Raw genomic sequence first — 16,568 nt, 5'->3', positions numbered from 1 at the left:
TAAAATGTGTTATTAAAATAAGCTAGTAATAATAAGTTAGTGCATTCATACTGAACAAATCTTTCACAAGGATAGCGTTTATGTTGACTAACTGTAAAGTAATTTCACGAAAATGAATCCTCTATATTTGAAGTATTATTGTTATATTATTTTTTATGTTGGTAATTTATATAAATACATTTAACAAAGACACAGAACTCTAAGAAGGCTCCTTAACAAGTCAAAAATTAAAGACATCGGATTTCAATGTTTATGCAATATAGACGGGACAGACACATTGAATTATCATTGGATTAACCTTGTTACAACAGTAGTATGGTATACAACCCAAGACTTAAAACACTCATTTCTCTGTCAAGTACAGTGAACATAATGTTAATTATTGTTCTATGAGTATGTGGAACAGGAATGTTGGAAATCTACCTGGAAGTATATGTAAAATAGTGGATACTATTGGGAAGTTAGAAGGTTTTGAGGTTAGAAATCAGTAAAAGTCATTGTTTCCATTAACATAGAATGGGGAGGAGGTGAACAATGAAATTGTATCATTGTTAGCAGGACTACAGACTGACGTACAGACATTAATTACAACTATAATTTCAAACAACATTCTGACATTTTTGTAAACTTCAAATTGCTGGATGTTACCACTATAACTAGGCTGAGAAGCTTTAGTGAATGGGAAGAATTTAGTTTGGCACTTTCCGTGTCTGTCAGGTGTTCAGTCATGTTAATTCCATCAGTGACAGTTAAAAACAATACTGATCAATGTCATGAAAAGGCATGCAATAAAAAAAATCTAGAGGCAGGTTGTTTCCTGGTATGATTAATTAAATATTTCAGCACTTTGCACTCAATCTTGGCACTGCGAGACTTCACTTGTGACAACTACTTTAAAAAAAGGGTTTGCTGGTGTCAGTCAGTTATTCTCATGATAGAATAAAAATAAGAGGAACAATGTTAAAGATTAAATAGCATCTTGCTACTCATTGGAAATTTATAAAAATGTCCTTCATTGAAAGTAAACGCTTCACAATATATTAAAGAAGTTTTGCATTTTCAGTGTTTCGGGTCCAAGTGCATTGTTCTTGGATGAGTCACACTTCAGTCTCAGTGCATTTTCTGGAGAGAAACCAAACCTTCATTGGCTCCGTCTTGCCCTTCATACTAACCAGACCTCTGTACTCCAGTTGAAACTGTGAGTCTGAATTCTCTGCACCCATCAGACATCTAATTACAAAAAAAGTCTATATTGTAATATCAATCACATATTTCATCTTCAGCATTAAAAGCTAACTCAGAAAGCCAAAGGCAAGAAAGTGAGAGAAGTGCAAATTTATATGTTTTTTTCTGCTTTTCTGGAGGTAGGAATGAAGGCTAGGGTTGACACATTCTTGGCTAAATGATCTCGGTTGTAGGTATGAGCGGTGCCTTATTTGAACCAGGATTGATTGATTTTTGAAATTGGTTTTAAGTCTTTACTTACCTTGATTCTGTAGAAATTGTACAAAATAAATTAGATCTAAATTGTATTTTCTACAGTTTACGATTTAGAGTTAGTAAAATCTTAATTCTGATTTGCAAAAAGGATTTTTTTCAAATGTGCAATTCACTCTGTAGTTATAGATTACTGAGTTTGCTCAAGTATGGAAAAAAGGGGATTTTGTTTCTAAAATAAGGGCATCTTGCTGTGTTATTTGCAGGATTTTACAATAGAATTACTGGGGAGTGCTGCATTGCCAAAGATGCTATCCTTCAGATGAGATGCTAAATGGAGATCCTGTCTGCCTATTTAGGTGGACTCTAAAGATCCCATTGCACTATTTGAAAAGAGATGGAATTTCTCCCAGTGTCTTTACTAACAGTTCCCCAGATTAAAAGAATGATAATTATGGCTGTTTGTGGGACATAGCTGTGGGTAAATTGGTTGCCACATTTGCCTAAAAATACAATCACTACTTTGGAGCAAACTCTCTGGAATGTTTTGAGAAGTTCTCAATTGAATTCTGAATAAGATCAATGAAAGATTATTGTTATTATTGTCATCAAGGATTGCTTACTACAAAATGTAACAAATTAGACCCCACTGTCGCGAGATGATAACTGTATTGTTCATGCAGCTATTCAAGTTTTACTTTTGTGGTTTATGATGACAGCTGTACCTCACAACAGCATTACTGTTGCCTAAATGTTATCTTATATCTAAAATATTTTTTAGAAAAAAAGCATATTCTTAATATCCCTCACCTGTATGTGTACTCTGAGACATTAATTCTCCCTTTTTCTCCAGTAGTCTCTGTCCTGCTGGTTAGATTAACAGTATTTCCAAACAAGCAATAGCGAGGCATCCTCTGACCTATGACACCAGTAACCACTTCTCCAGTGTGAATCCCGATGGTAATCTGAAATGGGAAAAAAAAGGTTAAAGATTATGCAATATCTTGGCACACACAGCAGCAATCGAGTTAGGAAACTGTGACACATATGTAAAATGTAGGAGTTTATGTATTGCATGGTTGTGTACACATAGAAATGTTTGCAGGTTACTGAGACCACAGTGTGTTGTCAACGTATTTGAAACAGTGATGGTAGATTACTTCTCTTGACATCAAAGCAGCTTGACATTCAGTTGAATTACCTGAGTGCTATTTAAAAGGAATTTAGAACAAACAGACAAGAACATAAAAATCAAGGTGAGGGATCCAAGCCAACATATTAGTGTGTCAACAAGGATGAATAGAGTAGCAGGAATAATTAAATAAATCTATTTCACTATTTCATTTTAGGAAGCATTTTTCACTCAAAGGGTGGTAGAAATCTGGAACTCTCTCCCCCAAAAGGTCGTGGATGCTGGATCCATCCACACCTTCAAGCAAGAGATTGACAGATTTTCGGTATTAAAGGATATGTGGGGAAAGCGGGAAATTGAAATTCTAGTAAAGATATAGATCAGCCATGATCTAATTAAATGGCGGAACAGGCTCAATGGGCTGAATGGCCTACTCCTGTTCCTATGTTCCTATGTTAGTTGATGTCGAGGGTGAGTTTTAACAGGAATTATTTAAAGTAGGAGATGGCGTGGTGAGTTTTGATTGCTACACAGAGAGGACATGAGGTTAAGAAGAGCATATACAACAATCTAGTGAGGAAAGATGAGAATTAAATTGGGTGAAACATTGATCATTATAGTACCGATAATAAAAAAACTGGAATAGACGTGATGCATCCTGAGAATGGAGGTTAGTAATGAGGGGCGCATTAACTGTAGGGTAAGATGTTTTATATTATACCAGCAGTGCAAGAGAGGGATTTTCCTAATGTCAAAGTTGTTATAGTTAACAGCAACTCTTAGCAACTTCAATCTTCAAAGATGGAACCTGTAGCTTTATTCCTTTCATTCCTTTCATGAGGCTTTTACTTAAAAGAGTAGGCGTCATAACAGGTTTAAATCACTTTGAGATTTGTGTCAGAAGCCAGACACAAGCCAGACACACATTATGGGGTATAGTACATAAGTAGTTTGGAATATATGTGCATGCAATCGCCAGGATGGTGGAAGGCGAATTAGATGGACCTTGGTCTTTTTTTGTCTAGCATTTCTTATATTCTTATTAAGCTGTATTAGTGATTTCAATGAAACTTCCAGGGCATTTTCCGTCCGAGATGAGTATGTAATCCTAAATTTTTAATTGCATTTATTGGTAAACAAACTATTTTAAAAATATGCTTTGATGAACATTGCAAAACAAAATTCTGGCACTGACTGAAGAAAAATTTAAAGTGGTTTAAATCATGCGGTACCATTTAAAAACAAGAACTAAAAATAAATCCCTGAAGGAAAAAAGCAGTCTGTTTTCCTTCAGCGACACCACTTAAAAGCTGTTTCATCTCAGCATATCAAACAGTCATAATTTTGGGTACAATATTATTGGCACACGCCACAGTAACACTTTTAAGTTGCTTGTCACTATTTTTTTCCATTGCAAAGCTGAAGATGATGGAGCCTTTATTGGACAACATGCAAACAATATTATGATTTATGCACATACTTCTTGATGCTCAAGAAGCATTAGTCTTCAATTCCAAACATGTCTTTAATGTAACTTATAAACTTTTATTCTCAATTTGGGTTTATTTTTAAAATTAGTTTTGTGCAAACAGTAACTATAATTTTAAAAATCAAATTTGTACGTAACATGGATTTTCTTTTGCTGGATATTGAATGTAATAAACGTTGATCTCTAATAAGAAGCTATTTTGCTTTTAAGTTGTAACATTGTTTAAGAAGATAGCAGACATTTTTTTTTAACTTCAATCACCAAATATTAAAAACTTCACCTGTAGTTAGGGCACTGCTTCTTCAGTGTTAGCTTAACTAAAATAATAATAAGCTTTTCATTTGATATAGTATATTATCACATTGTTGAAATGTCTCAAAAGAATTGCAAAAGATTTACTGAAGAGTGTAGTGACTTTGGACTTTGAACAACAACAACGTACATTTATATAGCACTGTTCACGAAGGTTAGGGTCTCGGAGATAAATATGGCAGTCAAGTTGCATCAGCAATGTCCCACAAACAGCCATGAAGTGAATAACCAATTTTATCTGGAGGATTGCTGACCACGACAACTTCTAACTTACTGTTGCAGTCCCTTACAGATATAGATGTGCAATTATCGTGCTGTCTCGGTGTGAGGGAAGGGGGAAAGGAAGATGGTTATCTCATCCAATGTCTTTAGAATCGATGAGAATCCCAGTCTACCTATCTGTGCTAACATTGGATATATATTGATCATTATATTTTGTACTACAATATACAATGCTGATGTGCAGACTCAGCTTGTAGAAAATGATTACTTTGTGTTTACAGATTTAGGCATTAAATCAAATAACCTCAAACTGATGGAATATCTACATGAGCCTTGGGGTGTGCTCCCGATATGAAAGGCTCCAGATAAATGCAATTTGTTTTTATTCAGGAAATAATCAACAGTAATGAACGCAACAAAACTACTTTTTAAAGCAATCAAAATTTCACAAATAATTATGATTAACGAGAAAATCCATTTTCTTTGTTCTTTCAATTGTTGAATATTAAGAATATAAACAGTATGAACAGTCATGACATCATTGGAGGTCCTGGCTCAGAAATCTTTTTGAGACTGAATATGACTGAGCTAAGATAACATACAATTAATACTGATGGGCCATGAAGATAATGGCACAGATAGCACTTCATCTCCCGATTACCAACAGTAACTCAGTGACTCATTCAGGCCACAACCACCCAAAAATGAATAGCACTCACTGTTCAAGGAAAAATATATAATAATCCTTGCATATAAAAGTCATCAAGAAGTCAAAATAGACAGTATTACAAATCTCAGGAAGTATCTGATTTCTAAAAAGACAATCATTATGGTATGCCTCTTTCCTTAATAACGTAGTCAAAATTGTATCCTTATTTCATTAACTACCTTACTTTGGCTGAATATTTGAAATAGATTAGAATAGGGATCTTTTCACACAGATAATGGATATATGACTCAGAAACCCAGTCAAAATAGTCATTTCTGCCCAAATGAGGTAATGTTTTCTGAGTTCCTGAAGCATAGGAGTTGCATGTGGAGGGAAGGAGATCAGAACTAGACGGTAATTGAGAAATGGGAAAATGAATAATTTTTCCTAAGTGCTTTTGCTTGTTTGGATGTATCTGTGCAATACTGGTATTCCTGTACAGAGTGATGGGTGAAGTCCATAAAAGAGACAGATATTGAGTTGCTACAGAAGGAGCAAAGGAGCCATGGACCAAATGGTGTAACTTTAATAATTTCGATAACGCTTTGTAAAAAGTAGAGTTATACAAGTGTGTTTTGAATAGACATAACAGTGCAAGAATGTTTCCAGAAATAGAAATATTCTCAGCTTTAAAACTTCACCACATAAACAGCAATGCTATGTGGTACAATATATTTGTCAATTATGATAGATGTTTTCTAAGTTTCTGATTCTTGTATTCAGAATTTATAATAATGAAAAGAATAATTTGAAATATGTTGGCAAAGGCATTGGCAAAGCTGTTGGCAAAACACCGATTTGGATCCAATTGTTCAACTAAGGTGGAATATGCTGCTGTTTTGGTATGTCCAAGAAGCCGACAGACTTGTCTGTCACAGACAAACACATAGCGAAATCTAGCAGGAGCACATCATCATGTAATTTTGTCTCATCATCTCTTCAGATAAGAATTAGAATAAGCAGTTAGACCCAATCAATTTGCTATATCCTATGAACCACAGAACTACTGGGCAAAATCTTCAACATTCACAGGGTTAAAAAAACAATGTTAAAATCCAAATTTTCAATCCTGGCAAAAAACTGGTCTTTTGAGACTAAAGTTCTATCATAAAGATCTTATCATTCAAAAGAACTTTGTATGTAATTAATAAAAGCTGTCCTGATAAATTTCTGCAAAAACATTGGAGTGAATGTTGGCATTCCCGCTAATGTTCGGCTAACTAAATCAAATTATTTTCTACTATGGTTTCAAAGTCTATATTAATCTTTTGATGGAAGATTTAAAAGCTTACAAACTCGAAATAAAGTTTCACTAATTTTTCTATGAAGCGTGTTGTTTAACTTTTCAAAGGAATGATGGAAGAGAGGAACAAGAGAAAAATGGTTACGCAAAGCCATGACTGACCAGTTAATATCACTGCCATGTAGTTCAAATATGGACTGCCTATTCCTATTAAAGTGACAACAACAACATTACATTATATTTGTATAGGGCCTTTCGCATTGGGAGGATGTCCCAAGGCTCTGGACAGTCAGTGTTTCAGACCCGAGCTGGGGGGCGGAATTGGGGAGGATGGAGGGCAGGGGGGAAGCAGGGTAAACGAAAACACGGTCAAAGCGGCGATGGACATGAAGCAGGCCAGAGCCCGCTGAGCGGAGGTAGCTGGCAGGATGGTAGGGGGTTAGGAGGACGCAGAGGTAGTGGGGAGCAAGGCCATGGAGGGCTTTGAAAGTAAGGACCAGGATCTTGAACTGTATCCTCTGTGTGATGGGAAGCCAGTGGAGTCGGGCGACGAGGGGGTGACAGGGTCATGGAGCCTGGTGCGGGAGGGGACACGGGTTGCAGGGTTCTGGATGATCTGCAGCCTATGGAGGGAGTAGTCAGGGAGGCCGACAAGCAGGGAGTTTGCAAGGTCAAGCCTCGATGCTATGAATGCGTGTATGAGGGTTTCAGTGGCCTGCGGTGTGAGACAGTGGCAGAGCCCGGCGATGTTGCGGAGGTGGGGGAAGGCAGAGTGTTCAAGGCATGGATGTGGGGTAGAAAGGATAGTTGAGGGTCAAACAAGACCCCAAGGTTCCGGATTCGCTTATGAAGGTGAAGTGTGCAACCGTGGATGGTGATGCTGTCAGTGCCTGAGGTGTGAAGGTGACGATGGGAGCCAATCAGGAAACCATCAATCAATTCCCAATTGTGACGTACACAGATGGGTTCTGTAATGCACAAGTGCAAAGAACAATATGGAATTTGTGATGATGTGCAAATACTCATTGGCCATTCACATCATGGCTGCTTGTAGGGCACTGCTATGTTTCACAAATTCACAAATTGGCTGCTGTTTTTGTCTACAAAATATGAAACACTGCACATTACAATAAATTCCGTGAAATGCTTTGAGATGGCTCCGCCATGTTATCAAATGCAAGGATTATTATTTATTGTTATTCATGATAAATGTCTGCAGCATGTGACCGAGATGTTGGGAGGAATGTGTGATTTTATCACACATTAAATTTTCCATAACTTACCTGAACAGGTTCCCCGTCTACCATCACCTGTCCTGCTATCTCCATCATGTCCAGAGCAAGGTGGCAGATAGAGCGAGCGTGATGGACGCATGGCTCTGGCAGGCCACTCACAGTCATGTACTTATCACCAACTGTTTCCACCTGGATAAGACAACATGCCCTTTTATATGTTGGTTAACAGAACAATTGACATTTATATGGCACCTTTCACATCCGCAAGACCCCTCAAAATACTTTGCACTGCTGGCTGGGCACCCAAATTGAGGGGTGGAAGCTGAAGAGGGTGGGGAGAGGAAAGATGACAGAAAGTGTGGCCAAAGAGCTAAGTATTGAGACGAGCTAACTTGGATTCATCATTGGTGTCTCTTCTGAAAATCAGCTGATTAGGTTTGACAGCTTATTTTTCTGTCACACTAGTTCACATTGGTTCACATAGCCTAATGCTGTATATAATGTGCAGTGAATTAACAGAACTGTTTCTTGATTTGGGGGATTTAACCAGAGACACAGAAAACATTTGCACGTGAATGTACTGTATGTCTGCTTTGTAGAAAATTTCTGTAGTGGCGTCAAAACAAATTCTTTCCAAAATTATGTGTTTAGATCATTTAAGATGGATTTTTGTGGGGGGTTTTAAAATTGATTGTAATATTGATCTATGAAATAGTAATAATATGAGCATTGCAATTGCTATTCATATCTACAAATTATAGTGGGCCACATTTCACAGTGCACGTACAACCAGCCAGCTCACTTCCTGCACACTGGCTGGTTCCTGTCCTAAAATAAAGGTCAATTTCGAAGCCATTAGGTGCCTGCCAACATCATTTCCTGTTTGCTTCAGATATGTGAAACAAGAAGTTCCATTGGGGCAACCTAATGACCCAGATGTCAGCTATTTTAGCAAAAAAAAAGTTGCCCGGTGAGCAGGATTTACTTTAGGATGCACCAAGACAATAGAACAAGAGGATATAGGTTTATAATTGCAAAGGGAAATTTCAGGAGAGACACCAGGAAGTCTTTCTTTACTCACAAGGTGGAGCAGGTTGCCAGGAAAGGTGGTGGAGGCCAATACACAGGACACATTTAAAAAGCAGCTTGATTCTGTGATGGGAGTATGGTACGGTGGGTGTTCTAGAGGGATGGGATCAGATAAGCCAAAGGGCCTTACGATCTGAACCAATCTTGTGACCTTGTGAAACAAGTGGACTGGCTGTGTGCCTGCATAGTGAATGGGGTTCACACTGAAACTTAGCTAAAACCATATTCCCCCTATGCATAAGTGCATTAGACTCTTCTGCACCACATTCAGATTTATTTCTATGGTCAATGTACATAAATAAAATACTTTAATTCATACTGTGCTGTGTGATTGTTATCTGTTGTGATGGGTGTGATGTTAAGTTGTATTGACATGAAACTGCAGCTTAAAAAAAAAGCACCAAGGGACATATTAATTTATAAAAGGTTTTCTTTAACATTACAACGAATATACTGCTCTAAACAAAGACCAATCCATTAATCTAAAATGCTTTCTAATATTTCCTTTAGGGATTTCATTGCCTGTATACTGACTGAAGCATTAACTGATAGAGTTCAAGTGAATCATACATTGTGCCAAATAGTGTAACAGCGATGCATCTTTTTAAATATATGAAACTAATGAATAGTAAATGCATTTAACAATATTAAAATGGGCAGCAAATTTAAAAATCAATAACTCACATGTATATTGGTAATTAATCTCCGAAGCCTAACCTAAATGGCCAGATATAATGAATATGTTGTATAAGAATATTCTACCATTGTATTGAACTATATTTAAGCCAATAAAATCTAGTGTCAGAATTATTATTATTATGTAATGGTAGGGCAAAGCAGGAAACTGTAACAAAGATAGCCCTGTGACCTAGGGTGTTTCTTTCAGTGTCCTAGTCAACAAACCCCAAAGTATAAACAAAGGTCATTCATCTTCAACTCAATTCTCTGGGGATAGGAGCCATTCGAGGCCTAGTGTGGCAGAGGACACTAGCTGCAGAGCTCGGGATGATCTGCAGCTTGTGGAGGGAGGAGTTGGGAAGTCTGGTGGGCAGAATTGGCATATTTCTATATTTCTGACATCCATAATCCACTGGTCAGCGAACTGTGCACAAGTCAGTCTTGGAGGTAATGGAAAACAACAAGGTCGCCTCATTGGAAGCCTTAGTTAACGGCTTGGTCTCCCACTCAAATAAAAGACATCGCTCACTGCTGTTCACATACTCTAATTTAGTGGTTACTTAAATCTTGCTCCTAGTGCTTCTTGCAGATACACTGATGGCTCAGGTTATATAAAAGTTCAGAATGTACTAAGGGACACATCCCATATTATTTGTCTCAACTGATGATTTCAGTTCACTCTCTGATAATTTTACACAATTAAGCCTACACTTGTTTATTTAAATAGATGTTAATAATATGCAAAATACATTAATGTCCGAACTACCAATTTCTATATGCAGCTTAAATCAAAAGGCACTAAGGGCTGAATGGCCTTCTTCTGTGCTATAAATTTCTATGGTTTATTTAACAATAATTTAATTAACAATAATTAAATTGGTCATTTTCAATCTACGACTGTTTGTGGGACATTGCTGTGCCCAATTGGCTGCCGCATTCACCCACAAACATGCAGTCAATTCACTTTACAGTGTCTTCTGTGAAGCTCTTTGGGACGTCCTCCCGACGTGAAAAGCGCTATATCAAATGCAAGGATTATTATTATTGTTATGGTTTCATGAGTATTAAGCGAGCATTAAAGTTTTTGCCAGGATTAAAAATTTGATCCATGTTTTCTTAAGATAATGATTAGTTAGACTTTCACATTCCTTTTTGGCAGTCAAATAAATTTAATAGTTTATAAAGTTTAAGAAAATTATAATTTTGGATTATGTGCTCGGATACTGGGCATTTGGGCATCACCAAAAGAACATTATAAAATGCAAAACGTTTAACTGTCTGAGAGAGGTGGCCAAGGTTATTCAGCTGGGAGCTAAAGGACTTTGAAGAATGCTGGCAAGTATATCATGCTGTCATTTTCTGTCTCTGATGATCAGAGATACATTGAAGATTGCCCTGATCAAGTCAATCACTAATGGCTTACTTTTTACTGACAAAAAGCAGTTTAGAATCGTTTTATCATCCAACGAACTTACTTCCACTTCCCAAATGGGTCTGCGGGAACCAGTAGAAAAAAGAAAGTGGAACCTTTTCATTTCAGTGCTCTAAGACGCTATCCTGTGCAATAGGCACCATGTAAACGCAAGTTGTTGTAATATCTGCCGTTTTGATTGGGGGGGGAGGGGTGGTGGGTTGGGGAAACACAAGAATTCTGCACTCACCTTGTACACGTAAGGGTTCTTGCGTGAATCTGTGAGGATGTCAAACCTTGTATAAAGATCGTTGAGAAGATTTACGATTTTCATGGCCCCTTCTGCTGAGGCATGTTTACTGCAGAAAGAATTAAATCCGACAATGCCACTGAAAAGTATTGTGACGTTGTCATACCGCTTCGCAGGAATGGGGCGTTTGTGCCTCAGCTCATTGGCAACAGAATGGGGAAGAACTGAATAGAGCAATCTGAAAAACAGGTGAATGTTTTACTGGAATAAGGTACCTCAACGCACGGAATTCTACTTTGTTACCAATGTTAAACAGTGAGATTCACTATCAGCAAAGCATTCTAAGATCTTAGATACACATTAAAAAAAAACTTTCATCCCAATCAACGGTTCCAACTCAAAACTATTATTGTTTGGAGGAGCTAGTCATTTATTAAAAGGCCGCCTTTTTTTGAAATGTTGTTTGAAATGCTGGTTAGCTTACCTATCTGTCTTTTTCTTTTCATCTTCTAATGCTCGAAGGGTGTGTTGCAGTCGATCAGTCAAGATTTCTAACTCCTGTGTAAGCTTGTACTCCTCTCTGAACTGCTCGCCGAGCAGAACCAGATCACGTGTGGCGTCATGCAGTGGGATATCACTTAGATAAAGGCCCCTTCTGGTCAAGTCATCCAAGTTCATCACACTAAATTACACATGATATTTTTTTAAAACAAAGCATTAACTTCATCAAAACATTCCAATCAGAGCAACTTGCTGCCTTTGTTTTCCCATTGCTGAACCAACTGTACTTGTAAAATAGGTTTCAAATTAATAAATGTTATCAACCATCACTGTTGCAATCGCATAAAAGCCAATGTAAAACATGCCTACTGCTAACAGTTCAAAAAGTAAAATTTATATCCTAATATATAATTAGGACACATCATATTGCAGACATATTATATTGCACCATTTGGGATCTTTAAAATCGCACCCCGTGTTATAATGAAGCATGAAAGTGGGTTTTACTGTGCAGAGAGTGCAAAGAGAAATAAATAGACACCTTCCCAGTCAGCAGGTCACTGCAAAATCACTTCATGTTTTATGCACACAGGTAAAGTGAAAACCCAGAACTTGGCTAAAATGGTCATTAATTTGCCACCGACATCACTTCTCCCTTCACTGTGCAGGAGTAAGGAACCACAAGTGAACCAGAAGTTTCCTATTTTACCATGGAAAGCCAATCCGCAAGTGACAAACGAGCTGGTCAGCTGCAGACACATGCAATGAATGGGCTCCTCAATGCAACCGATTTATAAGTGGTAAGTGTTGAATCTATTTATTTGGGATAAATAATCAAGAAAAACGCAAAGAACCAGACTTCAATATAACTAACTACAGATTTCAATGAAACAATATATTCTATAACTTATTAACTTCATACGAACAAAACTGGGAATGTTTATATTCCAAGAGTTTGGTACAATCCAAATCAAGGTATCATTTCCTTGTTTTTTTAATTTAACTACATTAAGTTTGACAAAATTTTACTGAAAGCAAAAAATTATGGAAAAAGTTCTGTAAACTCACTTCCTTTTTAATAGCTGCTTCTCTCTCCACACTTTCCTTTCTTTATCTCGCTTCTCTATGTTTTATTTCTTAAGGTCCGAAAGTCCAATTCTTATGATCTCTTCGAGTTAAAATTTAAGAGTACACAGAACTGTGGAAAATTCTTAAATTCAATCTTATTTTATTTGCTAGTTTTCCAGTTCTTAAAAAGGACTGGGTTTACATTTTAGGACAAACCATCTTACAAACTATGACTAGATAGAATTTGAAGCCTCTTGTGTCTTATTTAGACCTCATCATCTGCTGTGCTCAAAACCATTTTACAGACCAAGACAAGATGCAGACAAATTCAATGAACCAAAGAACTATGATATCTGTTTAACTACACCAATGTATATCTGAAAAATCTACCAGGGAACAAAATATATTCTGGTAATAGTAATAAGATCCAGTCTCACCTTTGTGCCGTCACTTAAAAGGTTATTTGTACACTGGGACAAATACCAAACGTGACTATGCATTGAATAATAATCATATTGTGGACTCTCATGAGGAGATCACTAACACTAGGGATGTTATAATAATAATAATCCTTGCATTTGATTTAGCGCTTTTCACGTTAGGAGGACGTCCCAAAGCGCTTCACAGAACACACTGTAAAGTGAATTGACTGTATATTTGTGGGCGAACGCGACAGCCAATCGCGCACAGCAATGTCCCACAAACAGTCGTAGATTGAAAATGACCAATTTATTATTGTTTTTTGTTTTGGAGGGATTATTATTAGGCGTGTGGAGTAAGGAAACTTGCCCAAGGTTTCGCCCTCTGCCTGGAATTGAACTCAGGTCTTTCGCTTGCAAAGTGAGTGCTCTAACCACTGAGCTACAGGACTCCACTGGTGTTGGTGTATTTAACAGCCTCGTGGCTTCATGGGAGCTTGTGGTTCTAGTTCAAACAACCATTGTTTTGAGAGAAAAAAAATCTAATTACACAAATTACCTCTGGGCTGTTTGTCGATTGCCACTAACGTAACCCGCTACATAGATGTTTCACAAGTGAAGTGCATACCTGGGAGAGCACAGGAAAAGGATATTGTCAGCTTCAGGTAGGTAGATCATCTGGCCCTTCAAACGCAAACAGCTGATTTCAGCACCTGTCAGGTCATCATCAGATTCTGCTTTTTCAACATTCAGCAATCCTTCCTAGAGGGAAACACCAGGACATATTTTAATGACCCAAACTAATCCCGAACTAGACATTAGTGGGAATTAGCTCTACGTGCACAAAAAGAGACTCAGGTTACCTTACTTCTTATCACAAAGACTGTGTTGATGTGGGAGAGGATTCCATGGAAGGTGAAGTCAATATGTGGTCGAACCAGAGAAAAAACTGACAAGAGGTTACAGCTTCCAGGCTGCAGCTAAAACAATGAACAAATTAAATACAATTGATGTGACACTACTGTACCTGAAACAATATCACTGAAAATGAATCTATTCCATAGTTAATAAATAAAAAGATAATTTTTTTTAATTCTATCCTTAATTAATGAGCATAAAGATGAAAAAGTAAAACTTTCCATAAAATATAAAACTATTGTTTAGTTCATATCATTCAGTCAAATGCCCCTCTATCAACAATTTGTCCAACAATTTGCTTCAAATCTAAACTTGGAATGACCCTACACGAGTGTAGCATTTGTCCACTGTGTATACCAGCAAGCTTTAGGGCCTACGTGAGTGAGATTACAAATTATTGGCTGTTATGTTCTATCAACTTGCATCCACCAGGTCATGGATGTCATCCAAATTCCTTTGGGACTCTTTTGTCCTTATATTCATAATTGACAGTGGCAGGTGCAAATCCAGTTATGGTGGTTCTTATCGAGATCCGATCCAATTAATGAGAAATTAATTTAAAAAAAGCGCACAAATATAAGCAAAGTTCTAGATGAGGAATGGAGACATTCTTTGAAGTTGTTAAATTTATAAGTTAGTTCTTCTGAATTTATTGTAATCGGTAATATTTTATCTTTTAATACTATCAGTCAAAGGTCCTTGACTAGGTTCAACAACTTGCTTTAACTAAGCTTGGAACGACACTTCACCTAGATGACATCTTTCCATTACGTATACCAGCAAGTTTTAGAGATTCTGTGAGTGAGATTACCAGTTTACCAATGCAAATGGAAAGGGTTATTATTGGATGGTTACCTGTGGAAGAACACGATATATTGCATTCCCACACTGTGTCACCAGGAACTCCCTATCAAACATAATATGGAAAGGAAATGCTTTGCAAAATGTGTCTGGACTGATCCTGGACTCTTGGGTACCATTCTCTTCAAAACGATCCTGGTCTTCAGAGCAATCCTCTTCTGCTGAGTCTTTCTCTTCAATCAAGAATTGAATGTGATCACACTCTTCAGTCCTCTGCTGAATCACCTTAAAAGTTTAAGCAAGTAGAGAAATCAGCAAGATTTGTTGATCTTTTAAATGTAATCTCAACAGTATCTAAGGATCCTTCATCAGCTGTTTCTTCAATCGGAAGAATGCAGTGACCTTCACAATGCGTCTAAAATCTAATACAACTGTTCAGTATTTCAATTAACCTAACAACTTTATTATATAAAAAAAATTATAGAGGCATATTTGCTAATGTAAAATATTCTAAAACTGATGTTCTAAAAGTGACATGGTACCTTTAAACTGAAAATAAGAAACATCATAAACCATCCTGGGGGAAAAATAAGGGCATGCTTTTCAAATATTCTCAGTTTGTGAAACTGAATGCAGACGTTTTATTCAAGAGGGTAGTAATAGAAACACATTGGGGTGATTTTCTGATCATTGGTAAATGCACTGACCTTGGTGGATGATGTGTCCGATTTTTATATGACTATTAAATTTACAGACTTTGGCAGTACGAGTGGGATTCTCTATGAGCATAAAGTACTCATGTAGATACCATGTTCACACAGCAACATTCCAAAAGCAGCATAAACTGTAATGCCACAAGCTTTGTCATCATCACTTAGCTTTATATGGCAGCTAAAGTCATGTTAGGTTTACTATCCTATAAACACAACATTTATTCAACGACGGTACTGCCACATCACCACATACGAAGTAGGGCTACATATTTAAAAACTCCTAAATATAATTTTAAAAAATCTAAAGTACATTATCACTTTAGAAATATTTGCCTTTTTTTAAAACTTCTAGCTAAAGTGAATATATAACTGTGCATATAGATTCTATAACAAAAAATATTTAATTGGTAAGATCATTTAAACAGTGAATGTCAGGTTTTTAAGTTAACAGTGAATCTCATTTGATAATGCAAGTGTGTTACCGTACTAGACTGTCAACAGATGAGAATCCAGGGTCAGACTGCTCATTTTTTAAAAAACATTTAATAATAATCCTTGCATTTGGTATAACGCAGTATCACGTCTTCGAGACGTCTCAAAGCACTTCACAAAATATACTGCAAAGTGAAATGACCGTATATTTTGTGGGTGAAGCACACATAAATTACACTGTTCTTCGTATAATGTAATCCAAGCTTGAACTAACAATATGGAGCTGAATCACTCTCTGTCTCATACCTGTTAACCGACTCCAAAATGTTATGTGGCGTGTAGTTAGCTTTGAGTTACATGAGCTAGAATCAATTACACAAAAGAAATTGAAATTCTGAACTGAGGCTTCTTCTCTCATTCCCGCTAATGAATTGTATTACCTGCAGGTCACACTGCAGGAGCCGCACCAATGATCTCAATTGGCAGGATCGGAGCACGCTATTGCCATG

At 37.0% G+C, this 16,568-nt stretch overlaps 1 protein-coding gene across 3 annotated transcripts in view; it reads right to left on the bottom strand.

The window, feature by feature from the left end:
• Positions 1 to 200: 200 nt before the first annotated feature.
• Positions 201 to 16,568, bottom strand: part of LOC121849600 (guanylate cyclase soluble subunit beta-1) — a 47,913-nt gene continuing 31,545 nt past the window's right edge. For all 3 annotated transcript variants that reach the window (XM_042337790.1, XM_042337791.1, XM_042337792.1), the window contains 8 exons: positions 14,969 to 15,199; positions 14,059 to 14,175; positions 13,824 to 13,957; positions 11,692 to 11,889; positions 11,208 to 11,445; positions 7,828 to 7,968; positions 2,248 to 2,402; positions 201 to 1,230 (listed from right to left, as the gene is read on the bottom strand). In XM_042337790.1, the coding sequence (XP_042193724.1) occupies positions 1,098 to 1,230; positions 2,248 to 2,402; positions 7,828 to 7,968; positions 11,208 to 11,445; positions 11,692 to 11,889; positions 13,824 to 13,957; positions 14,059 to 14,175; positions 14,969 to 15,199 (1,347 nt within the window). In that variant the 3' untranslated portion in view covers positions 201 to 1,097. The remainder of the gene's footprint in view (positions 1,231 to 2,247; positions 2,403 to 7,827; positions 7,969 to 11,207; positions 11,446 to 11,691; positions 11,890 to 13,823; positions 13,958 to 14,058; positions 14,176 to 14,968; positions 15,200 to 16,568) is intronic.

The sequence above is a fragment of the Callorhinchus milii genome, unplaced genomic scaffold, assembly GCF_018977255.1.
Source record: "Callorhinchus milii isolate IMCB2004 unplaced genomic scaffold, IMCB_Cmil_1.0 Scaffold8, whole genome shotgun sequence".
NCBI lineage: Eukaryota > Metazoa > Chordata > Chondrichthyes > Chimaeriformes > Callorhinchidae > Callorhinchus > Callorhinchus milii.
This window is presented reverse-complemented; position numbering and strand designations above follow the sequence as displayed.